Raw genomic sequence first — 16,876 nt, 5'->3', positions numbered from 1 at the left:
TGATATAGATTTGTAATAACCTTAAAGTGCATAAAGTAATAAAACACAATCAGCAAAGCAGCCTAACACTGAATTCATTTAACTGTTTCCTGACTACGTTCTCCAGAAACAATTTTTTCCCTTTGTCTGTCAACATCCCCTCCAGCGCTGCTCGCTCCAAACCAATACATTTTGATTGGCTTCGTGCCAGTCATGTGACCGGACTGGTAATTTGCACATCTCAGGCTTCACCTTCATGTCGAAGCGCCTCTGTGGACGAGGGATCAATTAGTGAGACTCTGGCCTCTCCCTCAGTCAGCCGGTGTGTGACAGGTCTCTGTCAGACGGCGGATTAGAGCAGAGGAGGAAACACCAACACAGCCACGGCTCGTTTTAACACGCCGCGAAGGCAATTCACGTCGAGACAGACAAGGGTCAGTGGGCAAGGGCAGCTCCTACACAACCAATTTATTTCCAGGCAATGAAAACATATGCGTCAGGCTGGAGGAAATCCAACAGCGACTGAGGACTCTGAATGATCTATTGGGAACAAACACAAAGAAGAGGAATTTAGTTTAACAAACCAATGAGTTTTTAATGTAGTCTTGCAACTGAGGAGATTGTGGTTCTCACTTTTACTCTCAGCCTCACACATAACTGGCAGGAGGTGTGAGCAGTCATGGCGATGACTCACATGTGTTACTGACTGACTTACTGCAAGATGACAAGGTTTTAAAATGCTCTGCCTACAAACGTCAAAGCTGGTTTTCTTTTTGTTTTATTGAAATAATATAATCAGTTTATATGAAAGCACAGAAGTAAAAGCCTCCAATATGTCATTTTAGAGAACAAATCTGTCTATTCTTGCAGGGAAGCAGGGTATTTTTATTTTTGCATTTCCTCCAGCATCCCTCCTTCAGTTTGCTTTCTGATATTGTTCTCCGTCAGCGTGGGGTGGCAAACTGCAGTGAGACGTGCTGAGAGGGGGGCACCGCTGTTCTGCGGCGTCCACAGGGTCACGGAGGATAACATTCATTAAAACTCAGACCCAGCCACCATCTGGTGGAGTGAATAGGGACTTCTCTGAGGGGGTGGGCTGCTGAAAGGGTAGAGCCCTCCCTCGGCACGCGCCTAAGCCCCTCTGATTGAGAGGGGGGGACCCCTAGTCACACCTGTGCCCCACTCAGAACGTGATGGACAAGAAATAATTCTGAGGAAGATGTGGACTCTGTTTTGCATTAGTTTCTTAAGTAAGGCTGTTAGAGGAGCTGTTGTTACAGTAACTAATTTGCATTTTAAAGAAAGGGAAGGGATTTTTTTGGCCAGTAATCTGCTGAAAATATGAAGAAACGGAAGTGCAAAACTAAATTAAGCAGGTTTTTATTGCTAATTAGGCACAAGTCAGCTCATTATATCCAATATGAGAGAATTAACCATCATATCTGACGTAAGAGGCTTAAAATGTTAAAAATCTCTTTTGCTTTTCAGTTTTGGTCTTGAGGAATCAGATAAAAAAACAAAAACGTAATAATAATAATAACTCAAGAAACCTGATGGTGAATTAAAAGAAAATGTTTGTTTTTCAAGAAAGGAAAAACAAACTAGAAGACACCAGATTTGAAGCATAACTCAAAATATGTCATTTTCTTCTGTTTCGATCATTACCCCATCAGCTTCATGTTGAACCTCTGTGTGTGAAGCACTGCGAGTGTCAGTGTAATCTGATATGTGGGAGGTGAAACTAGACGGACAACAGCTGGATCACATCACGTTTGTATTCAGGGAATCTAAAAAACAACAAAAACAACCACATACTTGTATTTTATTGGGCCAATACAGAGCCGTGCATATTTGTGAAGTTACCTTTGTTTTCTTACAGAGGTAACATAAAATCAGGGGCAGTGTGTGTAATTTACCGACCCCTGCGCCTCCCCCACTCAGCTCCTTCAGACTAGCCAGCAGCAATTAGCAAACACTTTTTGGAACCACATCAGCAGAGCTCATTATACAAGGTACTTCTCAGTGAAATGCTAGTAAAAAAAAATGCTGTTTCAGAAAGAGCAGGAGTTTCTTAAAGATACAGAGGCCTTAAATTATGAAGTCAAGCTTATGTTAAGTCATATTTGACAAATACAACATTTTTATAACAACTGGGAGTAAAATAGTGACATGATTGTGGTATAAATGGCACTATGTGGATGGAAAACACGTAATAATATCTTTAAGGAATGTTTAAAGAAGGACTAAAATGACCACAGATGAATGTTTTTAGCACTTGCTGGTACTGGGAGCTGAACAGGAAGAAAATGCCCTGAAATTGGCAATATCTGCACGTAACAGAAGGAGGATTTTTTTTTTTGACCATGCTGTGTCCCGTATATGTGTGTGTATATATATATATATATATATATATATATATATATATATATATAAAACTATAATTATGTGATGGTGGGTGGAGAACTCTCATTTATAACATGTTCATTTTCTCTGTAAAGCCGGTCTCGGCTGTCTGACTCTCCACTAATAAAGCAATTAACAAGGGAATTTATTTATGTGGATTTATTTGCCCTTAGGTGGGGCAGCAGGGGGAGGATTGTCCTAAAACAGTAATTACTCCAATGCTGCGTTGAAATGTGAAGCTGTAATTACTTGATTTTTCAGCGTACGACAGAGCTGAATTTTCCATGGGAAATTAAGGGCTATTGAAGCGGCGAGGAGGGAATGTTGAGGACATTTGGAGGAGGGATCAGGAGGATAATTGCATGCAGACAGACTCTCAGGGGAAGGGTGCAACCTCTGTCATCAAACACTCATTCTGGCCAAGGCCTCATCCCATTACAGTCCCCAAGGAGCGACGCTGCACCTGCCCCACCGACCCACAGCTCCTCAGCTCTCCTTCACGCACCCACAGATTACACAACCAGGCAGGGACGAGAGTGACTAAGCTTTAGGATGCAGCAAAAATAAAGCATCAGAGATGCAGGCTAGAGAACTGAGAGCGTTTCACCTTAACGTGCCGACAGGTTTCTAGGCCCACAGGCCCGTCACAGGTGTAACAGCCATGACCTCGCAGCCTGGTTGGGCATGAGAAAACATGTTCCACATGAGCGGCGACACAATTGTGTTTTCCGTCAAATTAGCGTGCACTGAAAGGCGCGCAGTGCAACGGCAGGCGTTTTAATGGCCTCCCTCCTCGCCATGGCGGATCATCAGAAGAGAAACCGGGATTTGTAGTAATTGCTGCCGGGGCGTCAACTGGGGGAGGGGGGATTCAGATGTGGCGCCGCTTCCTGTGATCGAGCTATCAGTCAGCTTTCCACGCTCAGACTGTCCATCATGTGCAGAAAACCGGTCGACTGCTGAAGCTGCCATCCACACAGTCCAACATGAGAGAACTGTCTGTTTTATGCTGAATGTTTATGCAAGAGGCTGCAGTTGTTTTCAGTTTGCTTATGCACTGCAAGCAACAGACAACGAAAAGCCAGTGAGTTGCACTGATAACACGTTTCACAAATGTGGAATCAAAAATAAGTCCGATTCACTTGACTCATCGCCGCCCACAGGGAGAAAATGCACAGCAAGATCCACACGTTTTAATACATCTAGATTTAAACGTCATGATGTACTTCAGGTAGAGATTATAACTCAACCTTAATTATTCAGCATGATTTACTCTCTTCAAGTCAATTACCAGATTCATTTGCTAGACTGACTTTAGAAAATCTGCATGTTATGTCTTCCGCTTTTCATTTTGACTTAACATTTTTATGAAGTGAGTCCAGTTGATGTTGGTGACAGAGTTGCATGAGAAGCTATTCACTCACTTGCAGATTTATTCTGTTTATGCTTTTTTGTCGCACTTTAATGTTTCAAATCATCAACAGACAAAAAAATCAGACAAGAATAATTTGCGTAAATATTTAAGTTATCATTTCACTCATAAATGAAGAAAATGATTCAAAACAACCTGGTTGTTCTTTCCTCATGACTTCAAACTGTACCAATGCCCTCTGCATCAAAGAAACTCTCATCATGATGCTGCCACGCCCACTGTACTTTAGACATGGGATGATGATGTTCCTTTGCTTTCGTCTGACTTTGCTAAAAATGCATCAAACTTTTAACAAAATACATTATCAAAAAGCATTATGGGTTTTTCCAAAAAAGGAAAAGCCAATCAGATTGAATGTGCATTAATTTTTATACAGCATATATACGCAGAGCTCTGGAAAAAATGAAGAGCCCACTGCACTGAAACACCTCCTGGTTATCCCACCAAATGTTGATTTCTGAACTCTCCTTGAGTTAAAACATCAGTATTATTGTTTCTAAATGAATATGAACTGGTTTTCTTTGCATTATTTGAGGTCTGAAAGCACTGTGTCTTTTTTGTTAGTTTGACCATTTCTCATTTTCTGCAAATAAATAAAAATGTTTTGCTTAGGATTTCAGAGACGTGTTGTCAGTAGTTCATAGAATAAAAGAACAATGTTCACTTCACTCAAACATAAACCTATAAAGAGTAAAATCAGGGAAACTGATCATTTTAAGTGGTCACTTAATTTTTTCCAGTGTTTTTTTTCAACGGTTTTCAATTTCTAATTTGCAGATGAAGCATTAACTTTATGTACATAATGCTAACGGATTCTACCTTAAAGAGTATTGATCATCTAATTGTTGTGCTTTATATAAGAGTAAATCAATAGTTGTGTTAAATTTAACAGTTAATGTTGAGTTAATGTGCAGGTAGGAGAACCAGAGCAACATTATTCTCTTTCTGTTCCTTTTGAGGTGTGGCTGAGGATCACAGTTTAGCACCAACATGACGCCTCTGGAGCTGCTTTTCTCTGGACATTCAAACCAGAGTCCGCTGCAGAGTCGGTGCTCCTTGTTCTACAGATGTTAAGCCTGCTTGCTTCAGAAATTACTGCTCCTGCAAGGCTACCGAGTCCAGTAATCTGTCCTCCTCTCCAGAGACGTCTTATATTGATTTACTAATGAGAAACATAGAAAGAGCAGGAGATGCTTGCACAAGGTTAACTAGTGAAACAGATTGTCTTCAGTCTGTGCATGATACAGTAAATCACCAAAACACACAACCAAATGTGACTTTTACGTTATTTTTTTTTTTTATAAAATATGAGTATTTTTAGAACACTTTTAGACTCCAACATACATCTTCATTAAACACAATAATAGAAGCCATAAAATCACATTTATCTGTTTACATAAACTCCAGGCACAAAGCCATAATAGCATCTTTTGGTCATCTTAAACATTCTTAAATATTCATATATTTTTATACATCCTTGCAGGTTTCATAAAGCAAAACAAAGAAAAGTGTCTAAACAGCGAATGAAGTCAAGTGGAAGAGCCATCTAATAGTTCATGTAGTCCACCCAAATGTCACGATATCAATGTGTCACAAGAAGTACGCGTGGTGGCCATGACAACAACCAAGGAACATCAAGCGATCACAAACAACTCCGCTGTTCGCACACACCACTGCATTCCTCGCCGTCAAAACGCAACAACATCATCTGCATAAAGAGCGATAAAGCTGGCTTCTCCAGACAGTGAAAAATTGTTAAAACACACACCTTCATGTTGATCTTCACGTGACTCAAAAAGAAGTACAGTTACATACGGCAAGCTTGTGTTACTTTACAGAACAGAATGTGATGGCTGGTACAGAGAATTTATTGCAGTGCACACCAAACATCAAGAAACATTTTTTTTTCTGAGCAGTTGCCTTTTGATTTGTCTCTCACCGCAGCCTGATCATGAGAACTCGCCGTATTATCCATAACGGCAGCAGACACCCACCTAAGAGCTAAGCAGTTGGCTAAATGAGAACTATTTGTGACTGTGAAGCTTCGGAAACGTTGTTCTGAGCAAATTCATGCAACAAACACACTAAAACCCTACGATTCAGCTTCACTCACGCTTATTTTTGTCTTGTAAATGTATTGTAGGCCTCACTGGAGAAGATGAAGACCTTTTTTGCAAGCAGACGTCTCCCTGAGGAGGTACTGTCCATGAAAAATATGGCCTTTTTATATACTTAATGTCTACACAGATCAATGACCCAAAATCCACGATAGTCTCACAGAAACAGTATACAGGTAAATATCTATACAGTACATAAAACACATTTGAAACGTAGCAGAGTTTTCTTTTTAGAACACTTATTGTTTCAGTGCAATCAGAGTAGTATCTAAGAGAAAGACCCTACGCGATGGTGGTCTGCAAGTGTCATCTGGCTCATGTTGTTCAAGTAGATCAATGAGGTTTGGGTGCCTAGCATACGCCTGCAGTTTGCTTTGCAACTGCTGTCCGTATGTTCTGTGAAGCCCTACGATATGCACGTATGACAAACAATAATCTAATGAGGATATTTCTCGTTTGGAGTAAACTATTTCTTTACATTTCATGTGAAACTACTTGAACACACAGAATGGGTTTAGATATCTGATACAATGCTTGTTTGTGCAATCACCTATGGTGCGCCTGTTTCTTTTTATTATTTTTTATTTAGGCAGGCTCACCATAGCTGTATGGTTTAAGAGTAGCCACGCTGAGTGTACATCTTTCCCGCCGGCTCCTGAACGTATTCCTCCGTCTTGTCCCAATCCTGCACCCAGCCTCCGTTGAGCTGCGCCGTCGCCCCGTAGCTTTTGGCCGGGCCGCCCATGGCGCCGTAGCTCTGCGTAATGTCGCCCGTCTCCTCGGCCAACTCGTCCTCGTCTATGAAGCCGCACTTCTCCTCACTGGTTTCCTCGGGGTCGGCCCATGGCTGCTTCTCCCCAGAGGCAAAGATGCCATAAAACACCACGCCTCCGTAATGCACGAGGGAGGCGATGAGGAAGACGTACTGCCACTCCTCGCGGGTCTGGAACCAGAAAAAGATAAGATATGCACTGAATGAAAAATATGTCATTCATTTCAAAGCTTTCCCACATCATAATGCCACATTTCTGCAATACTATTTTGTTGAGAAACAATCAAATCTGCTGGGAAAGGAAAAAAAAAAATGCAATAACCCGAGTTTCATAAATGTGCGCAACTTTAAATCAATACTCAGTTGTATCAACTTTTGATTACATGTCAGTATTCAGTGTGAAATTCTGATTACATTTCAGAGTGAAATGGGATATCTTAAGTCGGTAATACGTGCTCAGTCAGTAAAAGTTGCAGAAGTTCTCTAAATCTGTCGGATTGTGACGACATCTTTAACCTGCAGCGCTCCTCAGCTGAACCCAAAGAGCTTCTGCTAAATCTGGTTCTGGACTCTCGCTAGGCCATTTTAAAGCTTTTATTTTCTTTCCATCTACAATTGTAAAGCAATATCAAGTCATTCTACTCTTCATTTATATGTGTGCTTGGACTCTCAGAGTTGGTAAAAAAAGGGAAAAATCTCTTCTTTTTTTTTAGCTTTCTGTCAGGGTTTTGGTCAAAACTGATATAGGATACTGGATATTTGGAGCTATTTATTACTTCACCCACCTTAGTTTTCTGCTATGTGAAGAAAGGAAACCCAAAGCATTATGTTGCCACTAATTTTTCACCACTCAATATTGTTTTTGTGCCTAACATAGTTTATGAAACTGTAGCCCAAAAGTTTACGGTTGGTTTATTCAGACTCTACATAAGTTTTCTTTGCGATTTTGGCCAAGCTCGAATGTTTCCTTAGGAAGAAAATAACTTTGTTTTATTCCAGCTTTATGTGTAATTAATAAAATTACCCCAACAGAAACAGAACTGGTTGGAAATTCTTCCAGCTTCTTCAGTTTTGCTATCAGCAAATTTGCTAGTTTATGCCTCATCTTTTCATCAGTTTTGAAGAAACATCCAGTTTTTTTTTACTGACTCAGTTCTGACATAGTTTCTGGATGCATTGGTTATTGTTTTTACTATACAGTGGCATCGGTAGAATACTATATAGCTTTTTAATACCCTTTCCTAAGTGATGCTGTTGTGCCGTAAACCTTTATAACATCCCTGGACTCTACGACTTTAGCTAAGTGGGAAAGAAATGAGTAACGTTATAAAAACTGAACTTTATTTCATGTTGATCAGATTCACTGTGAGTTATGTTCAGTGTAAAAAAGAATGAATGCTGAAACTGAATTAAAAAGTACTTCAATAAAGTTTTAGTTCATTTAGTACAAAGCATCACATTATCAATATCTCATTCATTTAATTACAAAATCCTGAAATCCTTCAAGAGTTATATTTAATTTAATGCAGCAGTACCACAAATAGCAGGCTATTTTAAAAGGGAAAATTTGTATTTTGTTTGCTTTGGTGAATGCAATGACCCTTATTTTCCTCTTTTCCTGTTTGCACATTTCATATCCCTTCAAAATAATAAGTAATCAATCTTTAGAGCTAAAAATAAATCACTATTTTGTTCCTTCAGAGGCCTGAAACATCAGTTTGTTACATAACCATTCCCATGAAAAAGACTCACCTTGTGCTTTGTCATTGCTCCCACGATGAGTGGGCAGACCATGCCTGACAGAGTCCCCACACCGTTAGAAATGCCCATGAGGATGCTGGCATAGCGGGGAGCGATGTCTAGATGGTTCACATTAAACCCTGCAGCAGAGACAGGAACAGTGTTGAGCTCTGCGAGAAACGACACGGAAAATAATCTGTTCTTTAAAAAAAAACTTACCTGATATTGCAAATCCACTAAAGCCCACTGCCAGCACCAGGAAGGAGATGGCCACACCTTTACTGTGAGAGTATCCGACCACTAAGAGGAGCGTCGCCTCCATGCCAAACCCTGAAAGACGCAGGACAACTCAGTAGAAAGACTCGGACATTAAAACGGAGGAAGACGAGTCGGAGTGAAGCCTCACCGCCGCAGTTCATGATTTTACGGACGTTAGTGGTGGACATGATGTTGTGGGTTCGTAGGTAGTCTGCTAACTGGCCTCCTAAAGGCACAATGATGGTCATGACCAGGTGAGGGAGAGCCGACACCGCTCCAACCTGGAAACACATCAGACGATTCTCTGAGGCGGCTGGTACAGCCAGAATGAAACATCACAACCATGTCAGAACAAATATGTTTCTGCATTTCAATCTCTGACGCACTAACTCACCGGAGTAATGGTGGCTTCTCACTGTGATCCTGAATTAAACCTGACATAGTGACGTGATTTATGATTTACGCCCCCAGTGCAGGGCAGAAGTCAGGATGGTTTCAGATTACTTGGATTCTGCTGTCTAGATTGTTTTTGTTTTTCATCAAGGAATGAAACAAATCACAAACTGCAACCATATTTTAGAAGAAGTCAAGATAAGACAGCCAATTTAAATGACTTTTTGTTGCTGCTCGCTTTCACATGTCCTCCTAAAACTGAAATCCCTTCAAACATTTTAGTGTCCATTTACAAAATGAGACAACAAATAAAATATAGATAAAAATGTCTATATATATAAGGGAACACTTAAGTGTTCCCTTATATACACACCCTTGGTGTGACATACAACACAACTGAAAAACAAACAAATCAGTTAAAAAGAAAGATGCACAAAATAAAAGAAACTACAACAATCCAGGTGACATAAATGTGCACATCTATAAATTTGCTCCCTTTAGCTAAACCCATAGATTTAGATGGATCAAACTGATCTTGCATTAAGATGGCATCAGCTTGTTTTCATGTTTTTATTTTTTTTTATAATGCATTATATGAGACATTTTAACAGTGGTGTTTATACTTTTTATATTCACCCGGCCTCCTGCACATTTAATGTTGATTTGAATAAGTACCTGTTCAATAAAACACAATGTAAAACGGCATGCAAAAGCATAATTTGTCAGATGACAAAGGATTGTGGGTAATGTAGTATTTTAGTATGCATCTCTCCATTTTGGCTTCATGCTTGTTCAATAAATAATGTGCAATCTGCTGTGTTTGTTCACAATCCAGCTGAAGTTTGAGCAAACATAGAAACTGCTTGAGATCAGATCATATTTATTTCCTCCTTATAAAGTTTGTGAAACCACAACATGCATCTTTTTACATTATACTACAACAGCGATGGTATAAACACACAACAACCAAAACTAATGAAGATCAATTTGAAAAAAATCTTCTTTTCAATCACACTGCACACTCATACTGCTCCTCATCAGACCAGGAGGCTTGGACACAACTCTGCATGCACTAATAGTTTACTAAATGCAATTATTACTTTTTAATAACATGATAAAATGTAATAAAATAAAAATGTAAGGGTTTCTGGCAATGTTTTTGGCAACGTCAAGCACACCATCAGTCCGCTTTTAGATCTACAGCCTCAAGTTACCCTCTAGTCTAAACGTTAGACTAGAGTTCAGTCTGAAATTCAGTAACGAATGTAGTCGGTGTCCAGTTTTTTGATTCTTTGTTGAGATTCTGCACTGGTTTGCGTTTGAAAGGAGTGGTTACACATTCTGTCATGAGATGGAGTCTGTTCTGTCCTCTCGCGGTCCAGCCGGTCGAGGCAGATGGGCTCAGTCTGGTTCCAATGGTGGTCTCATTTTTTACGGCAGATTTTCTTCTCTACTCTAATCATCCATCTGAATTCTGTTCAGAACTGAATACGGAACTAGAGTGAGGTTGCAGTTTTGTCCATTTAGCTTTTCAACTGGTATATATAATAAACTAGCATTTAATAGGAATTAAATCTTTTTAGCTGGACATGATAAAAAAAAATTGTCTGAGGATGGAATTTGGTGTAAATTGCCAAAATATCTGTACATTAGTAGGTGTATGAAAACAGCTCATTCGCAGTTTTTAAGCTGTATGTAAGCTATTTTTATTGCCATGCTGCATATGAGTTTTTGGCTTTATTACCAATTAATGTTTTTATTTTTTAATGATAGATATTTTAAAAATTACAACAAACCAGTGACTTACAGAGGTATGAGTGCAGGCATCATGAGTGAATTCCTAATTTGATTTTACACGTATCTTAGTTTGAGGTATATTTGACAGAATAAATGTGTGTTTATGGTTTTTCGGGACATTCGATATAAAAAGGAGTTGTTGTTTACCTTGCTGATCTCAAAACCAAAAACTTCTTCAAAGTATGCAGGCTGGCTGATGAGCAGCAGGTAAAAAGTCCAGCTCCTGCAGAAATTGGCCACAATGATTGCATAGACAGGCATGGAGGAGAAGAACTTCCTCCAGGGGGTCTTATATTTCTGCAGAATCGGAACAAACACACGGTCAGCTGGAAATGACTCGTACAGAAACGGTGACTCCAAACGGGTCAGAACTCACTTCTGTAGCGCCCATGAGCTGGGCACTTTCGCCAATGCTCTCCTCAATGTAGCGGCGCTCCTCTTCGGTGATGGTCGGGTGCTCCGCCGGACTCTCGTACGACACCAGAATCCAGAACATGTACCAGAATATTCCAAAGGATCCTGACCAGAACACGAGAAGATTACTGCAAACGCAGGAGGACTGACAGGGGGTTATGGATCAGAAAATGCAGTGGCACGCAATGTTTTCAGGCATTGCAAATCAAGAAATATGAAACCCATAAATTGTCACCTCGTCACAGTTTATTAACGACGCCATTGTAAAATTATTGCATCAGAAAAATGCATGGTGTAATGATTCAGCAACTCGCTTTATTTAAGGACACCTTTGTCTTTTCCCTGAATGTTTTGGGAAAGGTTTGCAGTGACAGTGATGCTCACCGTACACGTAGAAGACCGAAGACCATCCTGTGTACTGCACCAGGATCCCAGCCAGAGGCATGGCCACCACTGCACCAGCGTACGATCCTGAACAAGGCACAACGCCATGAGCAAGCAGAATTTGATCCTGCCTGTGTTGGTTGTACACACAACAAGCTGAACGTCCTCCGGAACAACCTCGTGTAATTCTAAACCCGTGTTTGCATCTCAAGAGTTGATGTGCTGATATAATCAGTGTGAAACCAACGATCCAGATTTAGCTACAAACAATAAGTGTTAATGTTTATACCGCAAAAGGAGAGAGTTGCCAGACGACTTCTTTCCAGCGGTGGGGCCCATTTACTCCATATGCCATGGCAGGCTGGGTAAGTCACTCCCTGCAAAGTGATAAAACAGAAGTTGGATCATTTCTTTCGTGTTTTTTATTTTTATTACAGCGCCTTGCAAAAGTATCCACACTTCTTGAACCTTTTCAGTGTTTTGAGTTTTCAAGTTGCAACTTAGGGTTGATTTTATCAGGATTTGATCAGGACCAACGTGGTGCAGAGCGTTATGGAAGAAAAATGATTTTATTTGTCTATGAAAGCCTCATTTTTCCCCCACTTCAACACGATGTGCTCCTGTGTTTTGTACCATCACAAAAATCCAAACCAAACACATTAAGCCTTGTGGTTGGAACGTGACAATGGGTTAAAAAGTTCAAGTGGTACAAATATTTCAGCAAGGCAATTTAACCAGACCGTTTTTACACCTTCACTCAATTACTCCCTGTGTGAAACTGCCTCTTTCTAGTTAGCGAAAGCCTTCCAGAGCAAACCGAAGCTAATAACAAACACACTGACATGTATTCGAGCCGACCTTTCTAATCAGGACTAATAATCCAGTGCAAATTCAAGTCGACTCTCCATTTCACGTAAAAAAATAAATAAATAAATAACTAAACTGAATTGTTCCCATTAAATCTTCATTAAACACTAAGTGGCATACAATCAACTATTGATAGATACAAATTGCTGGGGCTTGCAGTGGGAGACAGCCTGAAATGCTAATGCTTAATCTGCAGTAATAAGTTGTGGCGTTGGACACAGGCAGCTCCCTCTCCCTCACTGCTGACGAGCGGCTATTGAAATGACAGCGAGCAGCTCAACACGACAAAAGAGGCTGACCTTCAATCTGATAACAGCACATCTCTCTCTCTCTCTCCTGAAATGAAGCCCCTTCTCGAGCCGAGGGAGGCGGCTGCATCAAGTGGTTTTTATGCTCCCTCTTTTGTTCAGCGTGTTTCCAGCTGTTTCAGCATGGAAAACCATTTAGACACGAGCCCTGCCATTCATAGCTTCAATGCCGTTTGTTGATCAATCTGTGTACAGTAGCATGAATGGGGCTCCATCATAATAGGAGCCATTCCACAGTCCAATTCAAACGGAAAGCAGAAGGTTTCCGTGGTTTACTACCAGGTTCAGATAAAGCTCTCATCCTGATAATGAGGCAACAATTCAAAGAGCTTTAAAGGTCAGAAAGAGACGTGCAAACTGTGCGTCAATACCTCCACCAAGCCTTGCAGTATCCTTAGGCAAATGACGCATCCGTAGTGCGTACGGGCGGCGGAGGGAATGAACATGTTCAGGATGGATGTCAGGACGATGGCAGCACCGAAAACCCTGGACAAAAACATTGTGGCTGGTTAAAAAAAATAAATAAATAAATAAAACCATCACATCGTCTGAACATGTGTCAGTTGAAAACCAGCAAAAACAATGACGTTGTTCTATGTTGCCACAACAAAAGGCATCAGATGGAATCGTAGGATCATTAAAAATCTTTATTTTATTAAAATCATCAAGCCATTCAAAATCAAATGAACAAATAAAGACACTAAAAATGTCATTTTACATTTAACTGTTATCCTCCTCGTACACTTTTGTCATTTTTTCATGTTTTTCGTCACACATCCTTGTTGCAGGTTTGTTCGATTCCTTCAGCGAACAGCTGGCTAACCGGCTCGTCGGTGAAATAATAACGCTGGCTCTGCAGACGCTGAGGTTGTACTACGATCATTACCTAGAAACAGATTTCACACAAGGCTTTGGCTGGTGCGGTTGCCATGCGTCCCAACATAAAGGATTAGACACGGCCGTCCCATGGGAGCTCATTAACATGAGGAGGCACGCCTGGCGGCCATGAACCAAATCCCCAGTTCATCTGCTGGTTGGCTCCAAACCCAACATTCATATCTTTGTTTTTAGTATAAAACGGGTTTATAAATTATTATCCGTTACAATCTTCACATTTTTTTTTTTTTTTAATGGAAATGTTTTGCAATGGTTCATCTCTAACAACATAATTTGGTAACAATTCTTATGCATTTAAAAAAAAAATGAAGTGAAGTTGTTGCTTTAACCAACTTTTATTCTTGTTTGTTGCATGTTGTTGAACAGTAAGTCTGTGATTTGTATTATAACTTAGTGAAAATGAAGAACTTCTGAGTTAGATCACGTTTCTGTAATAAATGTGCATTTATTTTACTCTGAATTATTAAGTAAAATCCCAAATCCCCAACAAAAATGTATGCAATTTTGTTCCTATAAATTGTATTGATCACATGCAAACATTTTTGCTTTTAAAATTAGGGCTGCAACTGGTAAGAAACTGAAGCCTGACGGTAGAAACTGTTGGTGTTTTTACCTGTTTGCAGCCAGTCTGGAGGAGATGTAGCCTCCTGGAATCTGAGTTACTATGTAGCCCCAGAAGAAAGAGCCATGGATCATTCCCACGGTCTCCGGGTCCCAGTTGAATTGTGCTTTCTTAAAAATAAAAGACAAAAAAATGAATAAATAAAATACAGTTCGTTTTTTGAACATTTCATGTAAGTATTTTTTTTAAAAGCGGAGAAATATTTCATTTGCTTTATTTGTGAGAGAAAAATAGGAGAACACAAAGAAACACACAAACATTTCTCTGTTTTCTGCAACTGTAAGAAAAAAACAAAAAAACTAGATAAATAAAATAAAATGGTCTACAGGCTCTGGCCCCACCATCACCTATCGGACAGGAAGGGGGCTCCCTGCTGTGGAGGAGGGCGGAGTTAGCACCTCTTTGACGATGATCTTGCCGTTCTGATGGATCGTGCTGTTGTTCACCATGCTGACGATGGCCACACCCAGGTTACAGCGGATGCCGAAGGAGATGCAGAAGCCGAGCCCGCTCAGCATGGCGATGATGTATCTGCGCGGAAGCCCGAAGCAGGTGCAGTCACACAGCGGAGCCTTGCGCTCCTGGTCCTCCCTGGGTCTCCCATCCTCCGTCAGCTCGATGGCCTCCCCTGTCTGCTGCCGCTTCTCCAGCCTCCTGCACCACAAGGCGATTATATAACAGCATGAGCTCGGTTTTTTTTTTTTTTTTTTTTTTTTGGGTTGCACATGTTTTTTTTTGTTTTTTTTTTATGCACGCAGACGTTAAATCAAGGACAGGACTAATACTGGAATTTATTATTATTACTACAAAACGATCAGAATTTGATTTGGTGTTTAGAAAACTATTTTATTTTTCTTGCTGACTTATTGAGGGAAAAGGAAAATAAAACCCCCCTTTTTTTCAAGGATGTGTTCTCTATCCATCCTTAACGCGTCAAAGGGGATAAACTCATTTTTCTCTCAAAAAATATGCATCTCCCCTTCAATTGATTCCATAAAATCAAAACATTATTTTCGTTTTCTTGCTGTAAAGGGGAGGAAAAAAACCAGACATTCATACCGCAATGCAGCATCATCATCAATATCCTTCGTTTGGAGATCATTTCAACTGTTTTCATTTTCATTTTCTATCTTGTATTATTATTTTTTTTAATTAGCTGTTTTCTTTAACTCACGACGCATTTCTCCACAGAAAACCTGAGGTCTTAATTTCCTACGACCCGGTTGGATGTGAAGGCCTCACTCGGTAGAAACGGGCCTTTTTCTCGGTAACGAGTCACGTTTCCGCGCTGCAGCTTTAAATTCAACACTTTCGACATGAAACACGAAGGAATGAGACCTGCGCAGGGACAAAAGGTTACATTAAGACTGCGACATAAAACACATTTATTCAGCAAAACTGCTTTTTTTTTGTTTTTTTTTTCATTTTTGGCTCTGTTTTAAAATACTCTGCCATTTCACTCCGTTTTTAAAAGAAAAAAAAGAAAAGCAAGAATCTGCAACAAACTGTTCACCCCGCGTTCTCTTAGGATTGGATGAAGTTCATCGATCCGAAATTATGAATCCGTGGGTATTACAGATATCTCCAGGACTTTGTGTCACGACTCGTTCTCTTTCATCAATTATTAAAAACACCCCCAGCTGCTGGTGGAGGGGAGACCGACCTCCTGGGAAATAATCTCACCCTTAAATATTCGGGCCACACGACTCTCTGCTGTCACTATATTCTAATCGTGAGAAGATTTAAGAACGAGAGGCATCAGTTTTTGGAAGGTTTTTTTTTTTTTTTTTTTTTAAATAAGAAACAATGAAATGAAATTAAATCACTTTTTTCTCTTACCTGTACAGTTTCCCCAGGGCCTTTCCTGCGATCTGTTTAACCCCCTCTTTCATGGGGAATGCCTTCTCCTTCCCTGGCTCCATTTCCAAGTTGTCTTTTCAAAATGATACCCTAAGATACTATGATAAAAGGGAGTGCGGCATAAAAAAGCATATTGTTACGATGCTATTCCAAATATTGCGGGTCTTTCTTCGCGTTAGAAAACGCCTCGATGTCCTGAAAAGAGGAGCTGTGGAGAGGGGGAGAGGGGAAAAAAATGGAGAAACAAGGAGGAACAACGCTCAGCCAGAAAGAGAGGGATTCACAGTCACCAAACAGCAGTCAGATGAGTCCGCCGGTGATTTGCGCGATTTTAATCCGTGAGGTGCCATTTTTAAAGATCTTCTCGAAAGCAGCAACGCAGAGGGGATGGAAAAGCAACAAGAACAACAAAAAAAAAGCAAGATTATTATTTGAGATGTGATGAGGGGAGGATTTCCGGTCCTATCTGAGGTGAGGATCTCCGGTGTGGCAGCAGCCGGAGGAGGATCTCAGCATCACGAAGGAGCACGAAGCGCGTCTACCTGTCAGCAGCTCCTCCCTCCATCCATCCATCCATCCCTCCATCCATCCCTCCATCCGCTCCGAGCCTCTAATTCAATTATAGAAATTCAA

The 16,876-nt window shown here is 40.4% G+C and overlaps 1 protein-coding gene across 1 annotated transcript; it reads right to left on the bottom strand.

Annotated features, from left to right (window-relative positions):
* Positions 1-5,088: 5,088 nt before the first annotated feature.
* LOC103466472 (vesicular glutamate transporter 2.1) lies at positions 5,089-16,819 on the bottom strand. Its single transcript, XM_008412050.3, has 12 exons — positions 16,223-16,819; positions 14,782-15,037; positions 14,375-14,493; positions 13,236-13,350; positions 11,979-12,066; positions 11,690-11,776; positions 11,268-11,410; positions 11,039-11,188; positions 8,850-8,982; positions 8,663-8,773; positions 8,456-8,583; positions 5,089-6,874 (listed from the first exon to the last, which is right to left on the bottom strand). Exons 1-12 carry the CDS (start codon positions 16,303-16,305, stop codon positions 6,545-6,547), a joined length of 1,743 nt encoding a protein of 580 aa, XP_008410272.1. The 5' UTR covers positions 16,306-16,819; the 3' UTR covers positions 5,089-6,544.
* Positions 16,820-16,876: the final 57 nt, after the last annotated feature.

This window comes from Poecilia reticulata, chromosome 6 (assembly GCF_904066995.2).
Source record: "Poecilia reticulata chromosome 6, P_reticulata-male-v2, whole genome shotgun sequence".
In the NCBI taxonomy this organism is placed as follows: Eukaryota; Metazoa; Chordata; class Actinopteri; order Cyprinodontiformes; family Poeciliidae; genus Poecilia; species Poecilia reticulata.
The sequence above is the reverse complement of the archived record's forward strand: the minus strand, read 5'-3'. Positions and strand labels throughout refer to the sequence as shown.

What these genes read in the sequence shown, in the direction of transcription:
- LOC103466472 (XM_008412050.3), bottom strand. Translation starts at nt 16,305, where the DNA reads ATGGAGCCAGGGAAGGAGAAGGCATTCCCCATGAAAGAGGGGGTTAAA. An exon ending in TCCAGACTGGCTGCAAACAG is followed by an intron (nt 13,351 to 14,374) that starts GTAAAAACACCA and finishes GTTTTTGTCCAG; the next exon opens with GGTTTTCGGTGCTGCCATCG. An exon ending in TAGTGGATTTGCAATATCAG is followed by an intron (nt 8,584 to 8,662) that starts GTAAGTTTTTTT and finishes TCTCTGCTGCAG; the next exon opens with GGTTTAATGTGAACCATCTA.